Consider the following 19,549-nt stretch of genomic DNA (forward strand, 5'->3'; position numbering starts at 1 on the left):
GCGGGGCGTGGGCGGGGCGGAAACAGCTCCGCCGCCATCGCTACCGAGGCGGAAGTGAGCGAGGCGGGCGCCATCGCTACCGAGGCGGAAGTCACGTGCCCGCTGTGTTAATTTGCGTTGGAAGGGACTTTTTAAGACTCGTTTTGTTCCATCCCCCCACGGTCAGGGACTGCTAGATCACGTTGCTCCAAGCCCCGTCTAACTTGGCCTTGAACACTTGCCCCAGAGATTGGCCGCAGCTTCTCGGGCAATTTGTTCGCTGCGGGGCAGCTCAGGTTAATTGAGGAGAGGACAGGTGATAATGAGTCATTCCTCTAATGAACAGGTGGAGTCAATTAGCCCAGTTTAATTGGTATGTAATAAATAGGAGTTGAAGGTGAGCTGAAAAAAACAGACCTATAGTTACTTGCAGTTATAGGTGTGTTCTCTATAAGGCATGCCTAGAGGAGTCACTTCGTTAGATAGTATGTATTTATACAGTGCTCTTCCCTGATTGAAGACCACCCCACAACACGCGGCATCATTTTCTATTCGCTCTCAAAATCGCTTGTTTGCCTGAAGTTTTTCTGCTCCTATTTCAGCCTGATCTTTTCACGAAAGGCCTTTAAAAAACCCCATTTCTGTGATCTAAGGGAAATATTCCTCTCATATTGTACTTGGAAAGAGGAATTAAAGGGCGGTATCACCGGGAATAAACACACCGGGACGGTGTGCCCAGGACAGGACAGACCGAGAGAGTCGGGGCCCCTGCTGGCCGCAGACTACATTTCCCCCAATGCCACGCGGCGCCCCCGCGCCCATTCACTGCTGGGCCTACACTTCCCATGATACCCCGCGTGCCGAGTGCGTTCACGCGGGGTGCGCTGCGGCGCGATGCCCGCTGGGAACTGCAGTCCCGCGGTGACGCGCGGTGTCGTCAGGGGGCGTTACCGGGGCGGGCGGGGCCGGACCGTCGCCAGCGAGGCCTTGTCGGCGGCGGGGGGAGCCGGCCGGGCCCGCGGCCGCTGCACCATGTCCGCCTGCCACAGCTGCGCCGCCGCCGCCCGCCTCTTCGGCTCCACGCTGCCCTCCGCCCGCAGAGGTAACCGCGCTCCGGCGCCGGCCTTCCCTCCCCGGGCCCGGCGGGGTCGGGCCCTTGGGCCGCGGCCCTGAGGGGAGCCCCGGCGCCGCCGCTGCCCTTATCGCGCTGTGACAGCGGCGGGGCACGGCGGCCTTTCCCCTTTTTCCCTCCTTTTAGCCGTTTGCTGGTGTCGCCCGCGCGGTGCGGGTCGGGGCAAGGGCAGCGTTACGTGCTGGGAAGTTTCGGGGAATTTGCCCTGGCTGTGGGGAAATGTAATGCGAGAATAGAGTTTATTTCAGCTGAAGAGATGCCCGGCAGCTGCCGGCCGGTGTGTGCTACTCTGCAGTGCGAGTAAATGTGTTTAATTGGCTTAAAAATGGCTTAATTGCCTTAATTAATTAAAAGCCCACCTTTGTGGTAGCCTAAACTTGAAATATTTCTCATAAAGATGGGCTTAGTTAACAAAATTAATTATTTCCAACTTGGTAGACGGACGAGACTGTGCCAGCTGCTCACTGGAAGTTGAGGGCTGTGGGAGGTTGTCACTTTTTTACTGTTTTTCCTTGTTTACCCTTTTCATGGTATTTTTGGGGGTGCTGAGAGCAGACAAACCATGTGCTGCTTTGGGTGGAAGGTAGAGCACTCCCAAATAGTGCTGAAAAATCTCTCTGTTGCCACACTTGCAACAATATTTTCAATTACTCTACCCTCAGCAATAGCCTCATGAGTCAGAGATCATTTACTGCGCTTAAGAGGTGAGTTAACTCTTTGTAGGTGCCTTTACATTTATATCTCAAATATCAGCTGTGCTGTAAGGTTCTAACCTGTGCTTTCAAATCCAGCCTGCCTGGCCTTATGCAACTCCTCTGAAACAATCAACTTTATAGCAAGTACGGTTTAGAATTCATTACAGAATTATCTTTTTTAAAATTTGTGGGAGTTTTTGGTCAGATCTAAGTTTCGAAAGGGTTATGTAAAAGAGCAAATGAGAATAAAATGCAGATAGATTAATACAATTGTTTATCCATCAGCTTTCAATGAAGGTTGTTTAAAAATAAATGTATCTTACTTTTGTGTGTCTTTGTTATTAAAGTGTGTCATCTGCCGGGTGCTTTGTTTGCTGTTGCTGGTTGGTGCAAACTTGAGAGAGTTCAGAGTGCACAGATCAGTGTAATCACTGGAGTGTTATGTGGGACAGTTACAGTTTGTCACAGTCTCCCTGCCACTTTCCTGAGCAGTAGATGCCCCCAGGATCCCCCAGACTTGCCCCAAAAGTCATTATTTATTCTGTCAAGCATCAATTAAAGGTTAATAAGGTGTTAAGGAGCTTCACATGGTTTCTTAACTTACAGATCTGAGCACCCTGGATCGGTTCCATGGCTGCCAGCAGCTAGGGACGCATCCTTTGAAGTCAGTGCTCCGAAAAACATCACCTGAGCCACCCTGCCAGGTGTGTGTGAGCACATCCTGCCAGCTGTTACATTTTGGAACATTTATCAGGGTCTGGATCTGTCAGTGGCAGCTGCCAGGCATTGAGCTGGAATGTTGATTTCCCCTGGAAATCTCCCTCTGGGTTTATTGACTCAAGGAAGTCGTGGTGATAATTTTCTTATTGCTTCATTGTGTAATTATACAATGATATTTTGTCCAAAAACACCACTCAGACCTCATGATAATCATGTCGGGTTTTTCATGCTTAGCCACAAGCTGATGTAGCAGTAATATGATTTTTTTTCTCCTGGTTTAGTCTTCACAGCTCAGTACTCAGTGCTGTGTAAGGTTTCAGAGTTCATCCCCTACAGTTTTCAGTGCATTTTCTGTCTCACAAGAGCACTCTGAATTAAAATGAGGACTGAAATGTTTCAGCTTTTGTGTTATAGGCTTTTCTCCACAGGCCAAATCTCCCATGTTACTTGTGTGACTCCAGGTTTTGTTCAAGGGGGGAGAGGTGGTAATTGTTTGATTTTAAGGGGTCTTTTCTCTGTTCCTAAACCAAATCTCAGTGAAGGAACCATCTCTGAGGAGTGAGCCTCCAAGACAGGGAGCTGCTCAGAACAGCTATTGCATTGTGAACACTCACCACAGCTTGTTCCTTACTGACAAGTGCTCTTGGCACACGGGGTTCTCAGAGTTCTCTGCACATTCACTTAAAAGACACAACTGCTTCTGAGAGCCTGCCAGTGTTTTCAAGTTTTCTGTGATGTTTTTGTAGCTTACCCTGTGCAATCTAAAATGTGTTGCAGTGGCACTCGGCAGAGGAATTTAAAATGGGAGAGCTCATTGGTTGTTATTCCTCCCTCATGTTTACAGACAGAAGCAATGCTGCTAAGAGATTTTCAAAAGAATAATTTTTAGTTGTGTTAAAAATAGTACAATCATCTTCAGGTTAGGGACTCTTAAGCAGCATCTAAGTTAATAAACCAGCTTCAAATCTCATTTGACACTGTCATCTTCACTGTGACTTTGCAGAGCCTATAAGAGTTTTCCTGGTAAATTAAGGTTACTCTTCTTTATTTTTTTCCCTTCTTAGTATGGTAAAAAGGTGAATTTTCAGAGTATCCTCTTTTAGCTAAGCTCCCATCTCTTGGTTGCTGTTGTTTCCTCTTTCAGAACAAATGTGCAGTGCTTCTCTTGCCATTCTTACTTTTACTTATTTTTTTGAAGAGTTTCTGGATTTTCCATAGGATTCACTCATCCCTATAATAATAAAACTGTGTTGTCAGCAAGTCTGTAGTTGCCATTGTTGCTGTATAGCTCTGCTGTCAGTAAAGCACAGAGTCCTTATCAAAACCAGTCAAGAATTTGCCACTTTAAATGGGAGAGATGAGATGTGGATTCCAGGCTGTTGTTGATGTTGAAATCACAAGCACAACATATGCTGGCTCACGTCATACCCTGCCATGAAATGCAATCCTGCCCGTGTTGCAAGAGGAGGAAAAGGCTGTTTAGTTTCTCAGGGAGGGTTTTTTTTCATGTTGGCAGTAAGGAATTTCAGCAAAGTTGAGATTACGCTGAGTTTGCCGGTGCCGCTGTCGGTGAGTGCCAAATAGGACACAGCTTCTCACTTTTCCTCAGCACAATTCTTGTTGCCAAGAGGTGCCTCAGATTCCTGGAAACTGATTTTTAGTGGAGTTCCCAAGTCCAGCCGTGCAGTCATTGAGTCTGAAACACCTGATTTTTGCATAATAAAGAGACTCATCAAAGGTTTCTCCCTTGGGGGTTGAATTATTTCACAATAAAAGCTCTGAGTTGATTGTGTTTATCATTCTGAGGATCAGTTTCATAATTGGGATGTTCCCTTTTTCATGCCACAACAGAACTCTCCGTTGTCTGATGTTAGAGGACCTGAAATTATTTTGGGGTCTTTTTTGGTCAACCAGGGTAGCTTTCAACAAGGTGAACATTAGGGTGGTAAAGATAATTTATTTTGGATTATTAAAATCTGTTCTGAGCTGAATTCTGTTGCCAAAACCTTTAAGCGCCACTTAAAGTAAATCAGTTCTGAGATTTGGTGGCAATGGAATTAAACCAGGAGTATTTTAATGTTTAACTTGCTTTTTTTTTTCTTTTTTGTGGTTTGTTTTTGTTTGTTTTTTTAGGTATTACTTGTGGTCGTACACGCATCCCTGTTTTAGGAAAACTTGGGACTTTTGAAACTTGTTCTCTAAAACGAATTCCTCTTAGAAACTTTTCAGAAACACCAGCATATTTTGCTTCAAAGGATGGTGCAAGCAAGGATGGTTCTGGAGATGGAAGCAAGGTAATTTCCACAAACTGGGGGTTTCAATAATTTATGTAAAATGTCCCTTTTAAAATTTTTTTTTACTTAAAATTAATATTGAAATTTTGGCCAACTCCTGACATTTATAATCCCTCAAATTGCTGCAACTGGCAGTGAAGAAAAAATAAATTGTATTGTGAATTTGTTAGGAGAGAATCCTTGTCAACCTCCCACAATGCTTTTCCCAGTTTTATAAATCTCTTTGCCCAGTGTAAACTTGAAAACTTTATTGGGTGTCATAAATCAAGAACAGGATTTCAGAAAAGAGTAGTAATCAGCTATTCTCCTTCAAAAGCCTGGTGCTCCCAAGTAGACTTTTTAAATTACATTTTAAATGTTTCTGGGTTTAGAACTGGTTTGTCTTAAGTCAGACAAGTCGATGAGGACGTGAGCTCACCTCTTGTTAGTCAGTTGTAGTCTATTTTTATCCTAGTCATTCTCTGTAATTATAGTTAATAAACAGCTTCTTCAGAAAATGATTACCCGAGAATAAAACTGCTCTTTAGTCAGCAAATAACATTTTGAGAGTTCACAGGCAATAACTTTGCCTTAGTATGGTGTGTTGTGAACCTGAGGAGCTGTCCAGGTGACACAGGTCTGTTCTGAAGGTGCAATTAAACTTTTTAAAAAATAAATAAAGAAGATAAAAGAAATTAATTTTTTTTTCTTGAAAAGGGTTGTAAGGAGAAATCGGTAGGCAAGACAGGTTTAAAAAATGAAGAACTGCCTTAGAAATGGGAAGAGAGGTTTTTGCTGTTTCCTAAAATATAACAACTTGTATTAATCAGAATATGAAGGCATAGGTACAGATACAAATAAAAAATGCAGTTTGAAATGCATGTTTTAGCATAGATTGCTACACGTGCCAAGGAGGTGAGAGGAGCTGTGGCTTCAGAAATCCACACAGTTGAGATAATAAAATACTTTCTAAATATGGTTTGTTTTTTTGTCTGGCATTAAAACATTAAAATACACTATTAAAAGACTGTTGTCAGAGCTTGTTATTGTTCTAGAGCCAGACAAGCAGCTCTAATGCAGGTGTGGGATACCTCTTCCATGGGCATCCAAGACTGGCAGACCTGGGAAATGCAGATGTATTCGTAAATCATTTGTAAATGTAAAACACTTCCAAGTGTTTATGTCACATTCTTCTACATTTCCAAAGCCTTTAAGAATCCTCACAATCCTGACAACTTTGTCATTCAGCTATTGCAAAAATCAAATTATTTGATTCCAGAAGCACACTGCTAAATGCTTACTGTACCAGCTCCATTGTTTGGGGTTAATTGTCTGGAAATCTCTTTTAGAAATCTGTTGGTGAGGGTGGTGGTAAAAAGTCAAGCTCTGGAAGCTCTGGGAAAGGAGGGAACCAACTGCGCTGCCCAAAGTGTGGGGACTTGTGCACGCACGTGGAGACCTTTGTGTGTAAGTTTTCCTTAAATCTTCCTTGGTTTAAATAGGCACAGATGTAACTTTGTGATTTAACAACAGTCCTGATAGCTAAGTGGTAGCCTGCCTAATTACATGGTGTCACAAATTTTGTTATGCTTAGTTTGGCCTTGTTGGTGTAACCAACATTTATTGTCTCTGTGGGTACGTTTGTGTAATTCCCATGATGTGTGGGGATAGGGTAGTGGAATTCACACTGCATCTGTGAATATGCATTTTTAAAATAGTTCATGGCATTTTATACTTAATACCATTTGAACTATAGATACTTTCAGATGTCTATTATATAAGTATGTACTTTATATATGTGCATTTGTAATGTCTGTCCTTTCTTTCCTAAATAATGTAACTTTAATCCTGCATGTCCTATAACCAAAGTGCTTATCCAGCAGAGGAATTACTATCTGACAGATGGCTTACTAGAACAGTCTTCCATGGCAAAGTCAGAGCTATAATGCATTCCAAATAGCAGGCTGGAAAGTCCAACTAGAAAATCCAAAATTCTTTTTCTCCAGCAGCAATTGCTCCTTTTTTTTTTTTTTTTTTTTAAGTATAATCCAGATTAATGCCATTTATTCTTTAGGTTCTATCAGTCTTGAAGATACTTCATACCTTATTTCAGCACTAATGAGACCAGCTTAGAAAACAAGAACTTTTGTCAGAAAGCAAATACCCGCTGTTAGTTGGTGGGGCTCAAGGAGGAAGTATCAAGTCATAATCAGACTTGTGTACTAAGAGGCTTAAGACAAGGTCAGCATAAACGTGTTCAGCAGTTGTTAACAGAACAGCTGGCAAAAATAATGAGTGGATGTGCTGTGATCTGCTGCTACTCGTATAAAATAGTATTTAAAATGATCAAATGTCATGAATCAGAAGACAATTCTATAACAATATATTTCTTTAGAGAAAGGATCAGTCCTCAGTCCTTTTTCTCCCCGGAAATAAGGTTGTTTTTCCAGTTTGTTTGAAACTATAGGCAACAAGGTATTCTGCAAAACCTGGCACTAGTTCATGGAACTGGAAACCTGATACTGTCTGGTGTTCAGTGTGGTCTCTTCCTGGACTAGGCGTGGTTGGAAGCTACAAGGATTTTTAATCTCATTTACCTTCTTATACTTCATGAGCAGGCAGAGATGTTTTTGAAACTCTCTCACTTCACTGTGTGTTTCCCTTGGTGCTGCAGTTTGTGCTTTTGTCTGGAAATACCATTCAAACATTGTCCCAGAACGATCCCTAGAAAGCAGAGATGTGATTTAATGCTTTGGCAGTGTCGTTGGGAACACTTAAGCATGCCTGGAAACTTCCTTGGGAACAAAATTTATTCATACCAACACTATGGGAGAACATATCCTGGTAGATGCAATTTAAAATTCCCAAGTAGTGAACCCACTTGAGTTGCAGCATCAGAATAACACAAATTCTGTAAACACCTTGGGACTGGAAACACACTTTTTTCCAAAGCTCCCGTGAGTCCTGGTGGAGTTTTTTCTGGACCTATGTTATTCTGCTTCCCAACCACACTCTATAAAGCAGCTGGAAAACAGAAGTTCTAATTATCTTAAAATTTATTTGAAAAAGAAAACAAAAACTAAGAAAAATAAATCTGTCCCATTCTGCTCAAAATGAATGGGTTGCAAGTTGTATTAAGCCTACTGTAGCTTGATTTTTTGTTGTTGCTTAGTCAGGAAAAATGATGAATTTGCCCATTCTAGTTAGAATTGCCAACCTGCAGATCCTTAAATAAATATCTAAAACCAAAGGAAAACATGCAATTAGCATTTGTTTAAGTTTAAATATTAGATTTTCAGTCATTTTGAGAGAAGTAGGGAAGGAAAATCTGAATAAAAGCCATGTTCATTAGAAAATTAATTGCCAGTGAATGGCAGTGTGACAGGCTGGTTCTCCAGTGGAGTTTGTTTTTGATGGAGCTTCTCTTTGTATCTGCAGATCTTGCAGAAAGGTTTGCTTGGCAATGGTTTTCCAGTAATTAACAATGAAAAGAAAATATGAGGCAAACAAAAAGTCATTTTGCTTTGCCCTCCTTTCTCAGCAGTTCCTGTATTGTTTTGGGTTATGAAAGTCTGTAAAGGAGAGTTTGTGATCAGTGAAATAGGACTTGATCCTCAGATGTGGAGTGAAATCCAATAGCTGTAAAGCTGATTGACATAAGAAGCCTTATCTGGATGCTGCTTTTACTGTCTCCACCTGATGCCATCAGGTTACTCCACCCTCCAAAGCAGCACTTCCCTGCTATTGTACATTCTCTGAAGCTTCCCTGCTTTCTTTTTCCTGGTTTGGGGTTTATTTTTTACTTTAAAGCAATTTGATAGCAGCCCATTATCTCAACCGTACAACTCTTTTTAATTTTAATATTCTGCTTGTTTCTGTTTCCTGTATGTTTTGTAAAAACCTAAAACCTGCCATTTCTTTTGGCAAGGTCCACTCACACAGACTTTATAAGTGCCTTTGCTAATGCAGTCTCTGTGGCAATGTTGCACTTGCATTTTGGCACACTGTAAATATTTGCAGACACCTTAATGACAGGGAGGTAATTTGACATGGACGTGCTTTTATGTGCTTGCTAAAATCACATATGAAAACATGCCAGTATTTAGGATTAGCAAAGTTGCCTGCAACTCAATTGTGTACTCTTTTTTTTTAATGAAGTTTTAAAGATGTCCCATAGTACTCTTACAGTCCACTCCTTATTTTCTGGGGTTTTTAAATCATTCATGTGGATCTGTAAAGGGACTAACCATTCTCATGGCTATTCTATCCTAAATAAGCCTTGTATAAGGAAGAAGAACAGCCTCATGGCACTGTAGTCATCACAAATAATACCAGATGTGTTTTGAGTGAGCCCTGGGAGAAAGGTTGGGTTGTTTTTTCCCCTACAATATTGTTGCTAAATAATAGTTACATAAGAGGAATGGGTTTGTGCAAGTGGATTTCCATCACATTCCCATGAGGCAGATAACAGTAATCTGGAAGGTTGCCAGGAGGACTTCCAGGCTGTTACACAGAATTTATTTGAAGAAAAGGTAATAAAGCTGTGTTGGTCACAGTATTAGTTGCTACATTCTTAAAGTAATCTGTTGGTTTTGCTTATCCAGGTATAAGGTGGGATTAATGGTAAGAAAAACCCCTCCCACTCCTCTTTTGCTGATGCCAGTCCTATGGAAGACAACAAGCAGCTTGTTTATTGCCAGAGGGTGTTGTTGCAGTCAGCTGGTGCTACACTGTTCAAGCCATTTTCTAAAAACTTTTTATGATTTCAGATGTTCTGACATGGAAGTTTTCCCAGGGTTGTTTTGCGACAGTTACTTTACTTTTAATTAAAAACGTTTACTAGTTAGTATATTTCCTTTAAATCTATCCTACTGCTCGTGATTTGCATTTAGTAGCATAGTAATATGGCTAGAAAGGATCTATTCTGAATTACTTTTATTATTCTTCTCTCCTGTCTGTTTTTATTATTTCAACTTTGCCAGAGGAAAAGAAGAGCAATGCAGGTTCTCATTTTCAGGCTTATGAAACCAACCTTTGCAGATTTCTTAAGACATAGTTCACAAAGTCAGCAGAAGGAGGGTTTAGCTTTTGGAATTTGAAAGAAATTTGTCCTAGTCTTGACAGTAAAAATAAATAAGCAGAAGATCTTGCAAAACATCAAAGTCCTTGATGGTTTGTTGCATACCACAGCTGCCTCTTGTTGGGATGAGCCCTTTGGGTGACCCCCCTGTGCTCAGTGTCCTGGGCTTGGGCGACTCAGGCCTGATCCAGTGTTCCAAAGCCAGAGGGATGCAGAGAGCAGCAGCTGCCAGAGCCCTCCTGTAATGCTGTCTTTGATATTCTAGACTGCTTCCCTGCACTTTAGTCTGTGCCTAACCACAATATTTTATTTTGCTGCCAGTTTGAGAGTTAGTTCCTGCACAGCTAAGGCCTTCATTAATTTTGTGTCTCTCAGAAGTGAGTGTGATGCTACTGGAGAAGTATCAAAAGGAATTTTGTGTTTAATCCATTGTCTGGTTGCTGCCAGAATTCTGATTTTTCTGGGGCAAATTGTGTTCCCTCTGTGTCAAATTTCATAGGCCAGTAGTAGCTTTAAAATGTTCTAAGGTGAGGAGCGAGGGAGAAGTGTTGTGTAAACACAGGGAGGCTGTGCTGTCTTACAGGTGCTTGTCCTGTGTGATGAACTTGGGCAGAAGCAATCCCTCTTACTGCTTTGTTTGACTTTTTCTGCAGCTTCCACCCGTTTTGTGAAGTGTGAAAAGTGTCACCACTTTTTTGTTGTCCTGTCAGAGGCAGACACAAAAAAGAGCATCATTAAAGAGCCTGAGTCAGCAGCAGAAGCTGTGAAATTGGCATTCCAGCAGAAGCCACCACCTCCACCGAAAAAGGTATGTTCTTAATTCCACCCAGAGTCCCCTCCTGCTGCAGCATGGAGAAATGCTTCCTTTAATCTGCATCAGGTGTGTAATGGGCTGCTGGGACAGAGCAACAAACAGTAAAGGTGATTAGCTCAAGATTAAACCTTTGTGTGATGTGTGACCCAGCAGAGCACTGATAAAGCAAACATGTAGATCCAATAAAGGTTTTGGAGCTTGTTTTCCTCCTTGTTTTGTGATGTCATTTTCTCCTGTGTCCTTGAGGCTGACCTCAGCCCTCACCAACCATAGTAACTGTTCTTTCTCACTGTGGCCTTGCATTCTGTATCTTTATTTTAGCAGCTTCTTTCTGTAGCTGCAGAGCCTTTTATTTGGGTTTATGTTTCTCACTTCTTGGTGGACTGTAATGGTTACTCCACACAGCTCCCTGATAGGCCTCTTTAAAGAAAATAAGTGTTCTTAAAATTTGTGTTCCTCTTAAAAATTTGGGAGAAAATAAGCAATGGGCTTATGTATTAACACAATATGAATGTGTAAGCATCAGGTTTTTTTAAGTGAACTTATCAACAGGAATATGTTTTGTATTTTAGATGTTAGCTTCTGTCTCTCAGATAATGATTCAGACCAAAGTCTTATCTTTGGCACAATATATTATTTTTCCTTTTCTGCTGCAAGATGATTTAGAAGTGCTACTAAGATTAAGCTGTTTTTCAGATTTACAACTACCTCGACAAATACGTTGTTGGTCAGTGTTTTGCCAAGAAGGTGCTTTCAGTTGCTGTGTATAATCATTACAAGAGAATCTACAATAATATCCCATCTAACCTGAGACAGCAAGCAGAAGTTGAGAAACAGACTTCTTTAACACCAAGAGGTTTGTATGATATTTGGTATTTTTCTGGTCAAATAAATTACCATTTCAGGGCCCTGACTTGAGAAATCTAAGAAAGGTTTTACCCTGACACTAGATGTTCTGTAATTGAAATAATAAGAATTTCTACTAAATATCATTTTCACTGTGAACTTCTGTGATTTATTTAAATGGTAATCAGAAGGTTTAGGGTGCTTTCCATGTGAAATGCTTAGTCCTTTTTGCTGATACATATTATGGGGTATTCTCCTTTAACTTTCTAAAGTGAGTCTCCTAATTTTTTCTTTCTAATCTCATTTACTACTTAACGGTAAATCTGCTGCTGAATCTGCAAGCAACAATGCAGATCAGGAAGGTGATATTTTGCATAGGTAAATTGATGAGTACTTAGATTTCTAGCTTCCCTTGCTCCTGCTGGCAGCATCTGCTGGTCACCACAGTATTGTTCCATATCTAGCAGGTGTAGATGGAGTGACTCTTGGCAGTACTTTTGCTACTGAGTAAGTGTGTAGCTATGTTGATCTAATTTATTTTTAGAAGTAGGATTAAGTTGCCATCTCTGACTCAAAGTGTACCTTCAGTGGTTTTTCTAAAAGGTGTTTTGCTCTGTCTTGCAAAAGCTATGACAGAAATCTTCATTTTTTGAATTAACACAAGTCTTTTAAATGAGGAGGGAACATTGGTAGCACTGTTCTGGTAATGGTAAGAGAGCAGTTGTGTACCTGGCACCAGGAATTTCCTGACCCTCCTCAGGGAGATAACGTGGTCCATAGCCACAGGGACTGACAGTAATGTTTACATATTTCAGAGTTCTGTCTTATAACAAGGAACATTTTAACACTCAGGGAGAGTTTAAGGAATCTGCTTCAAACCAAAATTGTTATTCCATTTTTCCCCTTCTATAATTGGCTTTAAAGGGAAAATCTAATTAGAGGTAATAGATTGTTGTTGTTTTTAGAAGTAGATAGCATGCTGGCATTTCAAGAAGATGCAATTTGGGTTTTGGGTTAATTTTGACAGCAATAAAAAATAGCTCTTGTGGGGATTTCCTGTCAGAAATACATTCATAGACAGTGATGAGATGTATTCAGAAGAGGGCAAGAGGTGGAGAATTTATAAGCTTTTATAGACTTACTTTTTTATGACTGTTTTCATCCTCTCTCTTAGAATTAGAAATCAGAAGACGGGAGGATGAGTACAGATTTACAAGTAAGTGAACCCTCTCCTCATGTCCTCCTCTGCAATACCTACTTTATGACATGGAGAAGAGTCTTTAGTGACTGCTAGTTTGAAATGTTGGGTGAAGTCCAGTGCTTGTACTTTTTTTGTCATGGAAATCAACAGCTTGGGTTTATATCTTCTTGTATGTTAAAAAAATATAAGAAATTGTTGTAAAAATGAGTACATTTGTAAGGACTGAAAATTTTTCTTGCTTTTTAATGTAGAGGAATGCTTTTAGGTAATCCACTGTGCCATTGGAAATTCTTTTCCTATATGCCTCTGCAAAAGTGTGGTTGGAACTCCTGTTTGTATAATAATTGTGTTGTATTTCTGTTGCTTTCCTCTCTATAAGCTTCTATGCAGGGAGAATTCTAGGTTTGCAGAAGAACCTTGCTGTTACTGTGTGTTTAAAGTAGTGACAGACCTTGTTGGTGCTCAAACAGTGCTGTTATTGTTCTCTTCAGAACTCCTGCAGATTGCTGGAATCAGTCCACATGGTAATGCTTTGGGAGCATCAATGCAGCAACAGATGAACCAGCAGATACCTCAGGAAAAACGAGGAGGAGAAGTGCTAGATTCAGCCAATGATGACATTAAACTTGAAAAAAGTAATATTTTGCTGCTTGGACCAACTGGATCAGGTATAATAGGTGTCCTATTTTTCATGAATTTTTCTGTTAATGGGTGATTTTCCTCTTCTGTGATTATTCAGATTTGGTTTATAAAAAAACGAAACAGTGAGTTTCAAATTTGGATTCCAGTGTTTTCGGGCCATGTTAACATGCTGAGCTAGTGGCCTTAAAAAAAAAAATGAGCTGTAGTTGTGTGGTTTTCTTTTTTTGTTTTGTTTTAATGCCTCTATTTACTGACTGAATAAAAGATGCCACTTTGACTAAAAAGTGGCAGTTATAGTTTCACTGCTTTAGCTGGCAAGCTGAGATGCTGCAGTTAGTGCAGTTTCATCTCTGGGACATATAAGTTGCAGGGGGTTGGAAAGAGAGATTATTTTGTATGTTCATAAGACTTGAGAGTGTTTGTGCTGAAGTGATGGCATTTTGCAGACTTTTTGGGAGAACATTCACTAAACAATATTTTAATTCTGTTTCTTCCCAACTTCAAAGCAGGAGCAATTGGACTTTGCACTGCACCCTGAGTGTCTGCAAAGGACTACTGATTTATTTAATCTTTAAACTCTGCAAGTACATGTATTATGGTTTTTATATTGTGTGACATTTTGTGATACTGTATGCATTTCAAGCTGCCTTAAATGTGTATTATTAAACTAAAACCAGAAATACAGCCTGCCAGTGTAAAAACCACTGCTTATGAAAGCTATCTCCCTTGGAAAATATTCTTATATTAAGATGCTGGGATGACTCAGAATGTTTAATAGGAGTAATAAGGATCCTCTGGTAAATCCTTGAATGGTTTGGGTTGGAGGGTACCTTAAAGCTCCCCTTGTTCTACCCCTGCCATGGGCAGGGACACCTTCCATTGTCCCAGGTTGTTCCAAGCCCTGTGCAACCTGGCCTTTGAAACTTCCAGAAATGGGGCAGCCACAGCTTCTCTGGGCACCCTGTGCCAGGGCCTCACCACCCTCACAGCCAAGGATTTCTTCCCAGTATCTCATCTAAACCCACCCTCTTTCAGTTTAAAGCCATTCTCCCTTGTCCTGTCACTACACACCCTTGTTAGAAGTCCCTGTCCAAGTACTTGCATTTGTGTGCTCAAAGAGAAATATGTGTCAGTTCTGACAGGCAGCTTTTATTTTACCAGGTAAAACCTTGCTGGCTCAGACTCTGGCTAAATGCCTAGATGTCCCTTTTGCTATCTGTGATTGCACCACCTTGACTCAAGCTGGCTATGTTGGGGAGGACATTGAATCTGTCATCGCTAAACTCCTGCAAGACGCCAACTACAACATAGAAAAAGCACAGCAAGGTAAACTTCGCATGTGTGGTGCAGAGACTGTTCATTTTCTTGAAGTGCTCTAAGCTTTTGAGACCACCACTATTCCTGAAATTGCTGTCTTGCTGCATGTACCCAAAGTTTAAATCAGAATAAACCTGAAAAGAGCTCAACATGTATTTTTTGTTTTTGTCCGCAATTGGACAAAATTAATAGCTTTTTGCAGTCAGGAAGTAGAACAGACTGCTGCTCCCTCAAATCTTATTATTCTCTGTAAACTCTTACTTCTCTTTAAAAGTAGGGTCATCTTTAATCCCATTTTCTGTAACTGCAGGAATTGTTTTTCTGGATGAAGTAGATAAAATTGGCAGTGTTCCTGGTATCCATCAGTTACGGGACGTTGGGGGAGAAGGTGTTCAACAGGTAAATATTTCCATGGAGTGATTTTACTTCCTGAGTGAACAGGACATAGGATCCTGTCATGTCAAACAGCATGGGATCATTATATGCATAATGTGCATGGGAGCCACATCAAAGGAACATTTTTGTCCTTGAGTGGGATTGTCTCATAGGGAAGATTTTTGACACTTGCTGTTACTATAAAGGCATAAGGGAGCAAAAAATACGAGTATATATGTGAAAGTGAACATATCATGGTGTGCCCTTTTACATGGTGCTACAGAATGGAATTTTTTTATTGCCTATTTCTTCTTTTCTTCTTAGGGCTTGTTAAAATTACTTGAAGGCACAATAGTAAACGTTCCAGAAAAGAATTCTCGGAAACTACGTGGAGAAACGGTGCAGGTTGACACAACAAACATTCTGTTTGTAGCTTCTGGTGCTTTTAATGGTCTTGACAGAATTATCAGCAGGAGGAAAAATGAAAAAGTGAGTGCATCAGGCTGTATCCAGGCTGAAAAATCATCATCTTGATCACTGTTGGCAATACTGACTTCTACAGGGCTTTCTGTATTTGTAAACACACTAAATTTCTTTATTTCAGCAACTGGTGCTGAAAACCATCATAATCTTAAAGGAACTGAGCCTGTAGTTCACTGTTTTGTAGATTAATGTCTGGGCACAGGGTTCTGGCTGCAGCATTGTGACAAAAAAGTGCTCCCTGTCTCTAATACTAAAGAAGTGACTGAAATTCAAGGTGTTGTTTGTGTTAATTTGTGTAGCTCCCGACGTAAGCAAACTCACCTGCATTCGCTTCACTTAAGAATTGTCACTGATACTTGTAAAATGACCAGAGCATGTTGATAACCTTCTTTCTTTTAAGAAAAAAATGCTCTTGTACTGATGTATTAATCCTTCACTTAGGAAATTCAATCTTTTAAGAAACTGATTGTATGCAAGGGGTCTAATTTTACTCTAAGTAGTTTCTTGAGCTCAAATTAGTATGTAATGACATAATCAGTCACTGCAGATTTTTTAATACTCGTGGAAGGTGTGTAAGAACACTCAGTTATTACAGTTCTCTAAGCAGAACATGTTTGATTTTGCAGTACCTAGGATTTGGGACACCATCTAACATGGGGAAAGGCAGAAGGGCTGCAGCAGCAGCTGATCTTGCCAATATCAGTGGAGAGTCTGACCCACAGGAGGATATTGAGGAGAAGGATCGCTTGCTGCGCCACGTGGAAGCCAGGGATCTCATCGAGTTTGGCATGATTCCTGAATTTGTGGGACGTTTGCCTGTTGTGGTTCCTCTGCACAGCCTGGATGAGAAAACCCTGGTGCGGATTCTTACGGAGCCACGGAACGCTGTGGTTCCTCAGTACCAGGCACTGTTCAGCATGGATAAGGTTTGAGTTTTCATTTGATGACTCTTGGTGTTCATTTTTATAAATACAGTGTTTGCAGTCATGCTTGTACTCACCACACTGAGTTATAAATGACATGATTAACTGAACTTCCCGTTTCTCTCTGTGTAGTGTGAATTAAATGTAACTGAAGATGCATTGAAGGCTATAGCCAGACTGGCCCTGGACAGAAAAACTGGTGCCAGAGGTCTTCGATCTATAATGGTGAGTAAATGAAGTCTTATAAACAATAAATGAAGCTTCCTGGATTTGTGTGTATGGACCTAATCTTGACCATTTCCAGTGACAGCTACACTTAGTTCTGGCCCTTCCATGGACGCAGTAAGTCTTTCTAAAGCTGTGAATATTCAGAGTTCTCCCAAGAAGACTCTGAAAATCACTTGTTTATGTAGAAGAGGGCATACAGAAATATTTTCCCCTCTGTTTTCTTGCAGGAAAAGCTGCTGCTGGAGCCCATGTTTGAAGTGCCCAATTCTGACATCGTATGTGTGGAAGTTGACAAAGATGTTGTAGAAGGCAAAAAAGAGCCAGGATACATTAGGTAAAACGGTAACAGAAGTAGCAGAACAGACCAGTAATACAGCTAGACAGGTATTCTGATGGAATAAGCACAAATCCATGCACACAACCTGAAAAAGATTCTATGCTCTGTATATTGTACACAGCTGAATTAGTGCCTGTTCTGTCCTAGAGACTTTGGATTTGTATTGCTTTAGTTTTTAAGCAGAAATTTTAAAATAAACATATGTGAAATTACTTTTGTGTGTATACCTGTAGAAATGGAAGTAAATTTTAAGGTAACAGTAAAAATTTGAAATTCAGTTGTGACTGTACTGAAATTTCTGAAATGAAACGGTTTCTTCCTTCGTACTTTTTACCACAGATGTGGGGTTTTTATACAAGCTCCAGGCTGCAACAATTTTCTACATTACTCTTGCAGCAGTGGAGAGCCACTAAGGCACACCTATTGATTTGCTGAACTCTTGTTAAAATAATCAATTTATTGTTGTAAAGAGTATGGTAATGATGGGGAATGTTGAAAACACTGGACAAATCTGCATTAAAAAAAATGCAACATTTACCATGAATGAAGGGTGAAATGGGTCAGGTTAAAACTGGTTAAAAAATTAATTTCCTCATTTCAGGTCTGAAATTTAGGAGCTGTGTCTTGTTTTCTATCACTGACAATGTTGTTTGAGTGGCTTTTTCCACTAAGGTACATTTACTCATTCCAGCACCTTGTCTGTGCTGAAGCTTGGCTCAGGTTTGTGTTGTTGGAGGGAGTGAAAAGTATTACACTGATGGGTGCTTGAAGTGATTTTGTATAGCACCAGAAATACTGAATTTATTGATTAAATCAAACAACTTACTGAAAGTCAGAAGGCTAATTGAATTCAGCTAATGAGCCTGTGTGCTGGTGGCACTGCAAATGTGCACAGCAGCATTTCCAGATCAGAAGGTCAGAACTTTTGTCACGGGACTCTGTGCATGTGACGTGTTTGTCAGAAGCTATGGAAAGTGCCTCTTGTTTTTTCCCTCTGTGTCTAAGGTATCTGATCATTCCTTCCAATCCTAGGGCTCCCACCAAGGACTCATCAGAAGAGGAGTACGACTCTGGAGTGGAGGAGGAAGGCTGGCCTCGACAGGCAGATGCTGCAAACCATTAAACACTGTCAGAACTCTGACCTGCAAAAAGCTCACTCGGTTCTTTCCTTGCGATTGCCTCTGGCTCCAGCCTGACCCCAAAGGCACCAGATCTGTCTCGGATACGATTCCTGATGAGGAACTTCATTAGCTAAATCAGATCGTGTATCTTATTGCAGCATCACCTTGATTTGATGGACAGAGTGTGGACTGGGATGGCATAATGTTAAAATATGAATTGTATATTACACTTGTTCAATTAAAATGTATAGCAAATGCAGCAGCACCTGCACTGCCCTTGCCAGAGACTAAACCAGCAGTGCAGGTGCTGCCAATAGTTAGATTTAACAATAATGTTACTCTACAAGTGGGAAATCAAAATTAATAATTAGTAGAGGGTGAATAAACTATCTTGGCTCCTGGTACGGCTCACAGGGGGTTCTGTTCAGGTCAGTGTTAGAGTCCTGCTGGTGTGTGAAACCCAGCGGGCACTGGAGTGGCTTGTTACATTGGTGGGGAGGGAAGTCCTTTTGGAAAGTGGGAAATGCTGTGTGACACTGCTGGGAGATTCTGCTAAAATGTGACACTGGTTTTTTACAGTCATTTGAATATCCAATAATACCCTTCACATCTCCATTGGGAGCTTTCATCACCTAGGATACTGTGAAAGAAGGTGCAGTCTGGTTTTCCAGAGGGGTAAACAAGATTCCTAGGAAGCAGTAAAACCATCTAAATTTGGATGAGAAGTCGCCATAAATTTTTAAATATTAATGTTCTAATATAGTACATTTTGTTTAACGTATTGGAACTATCATGCATCAATTTTTTGGTGCCAGGTATTTGCCCAGCCTATCTTATAATGTTAAGAGATGAAAGAAGTAAATGTATAATATTTTTGCTGTAATCAGTAGTGATTGTTCACATGACAGTGCTTTTTTAAGTTATATTCTCAAATGCTAGTATTGCATCTTGTGGTTTTGTCTTTGATTTTAGTCTCACAGCAAGCAATCCTTCCTCTTCTGTTCTCCACCAAAATTAACTCAATCCTTTAGGAAAGTCTTTGTAAAAACACTAAAGGACCTGTATGTTTTTGATTTGTTTCAGGAATTAAAATTGTCACTTAAAACTTTGTTTTGTCCTTTGCTGAAAACGTGGACTCAAGTTTCCCTAAAACTTTAATTCACTCTATTTAAATAAAACTTTCATCCTTCTTTTTAGTCTAGTGGTTGTTTTAGGACAGGAAAGGATACTGAAAATCTACTGACCCTAATTTTGTCATTAACTTTTGTCATGTAAATTTTATGTAATACTTGTGTTCCCTAGCAGCAGTGTGACATGCAATTGTAGCCAGGTGCAACAGATACTTCCCGTGAGATTATAGATTCTTTTCAGGTTAAATGACCC

The 19,549-nt window shown here is 40.4% G+C and overlaps 1 protein-coding gene across 3 annotated transcripts; it reads left to right on the plus strand.

The window, feature by feature from the left end:
• Positions 1-942: 942 nt before the first annotated feature.
• On the plus strand, positions 943-19,356 carry CLPX (caseinolytic mitochondrial matrix peptidase chaperone subunit X). Of its 3 annotated transcripts, none has more exons than XM_084213708.1 (14): positions 943-1,081; positions 4,660-4,820; positions 6,149-6,266; positions 10,533-10,687; positions 11,390-11,549; positions 12,714-12,755; positions 13,232-13,408; positions 14,544-14,708; positions 15,010-15,098; positions 15,399-15,563; positions 16,184-16,483; positions 16,613-16,705; positions 16,936-17,092; positions 18,078-19,356. In XM_084213708.1, exons 1-13 carry the CDS (start codon positions 1,012-1,014, stop codon positions 17,044-17,046), a joined length of 1,806 nt encoding a protein of 601 aa, XP_084069834.1. In that variant the 5' UTR covers positions 943-1,011; the 3' UTR covers positions 17,047-17,092; positions 18,078-19,356. The 3 variants fall into 3 exon arrangements, with proteins under 3 accessions (XP_084069834.1, XP_084069832.1, XP_084069833.1); XM_084213706.1 differs by having other exon boundaries at positions 16,936-17,042; XM_084213707.1 differs by lacking the exon at positions 12,714-12,755 and having other exon boundaries at positions 16,936-17,042.
• The last annotated feature ends 193 nt before the right edge of the window (positions 19,357-19,549 follow it).

The sequence above is a fragment of the Fringilla coelebs genome (genome assembly GCF_963513975.1).
Source record: "Fringilla coelebs genome assembly, chromosome: 12".
In the NCBI taxonomy this organism is placed as follows: Eukaryota; Metazoa; Chordata; class Aves; order Passeriformes; family Fringillidae; genus Fringilla; species Fringilla coelebs.

Excerpts from the sequence above, each read along its gene's own strand:
- CLPX (XM_084213706.1), top strand. The coding sequence starts at position 1,012 with ATGTCCGCCTGCCACAGCTGCGCCGCCGCCGCCCGCCTCTTCGGCTCC. Across the intron at positions 12,756-13,231 it reads GGATGAGTACAGATTTACAA|AACTCCTGCAGATTGCTGGA; the intron begins GTAAGTGAACCC and ends TGTTCTCTTCAG. Across the intron at positions 17,043-18,077 it reads AAAGAGCCAGGATACATTAG|GGCTCCCACCAAGGACTCAT; the intron begins GTAAAACGGTAA and ends TTCCAATCCTAG.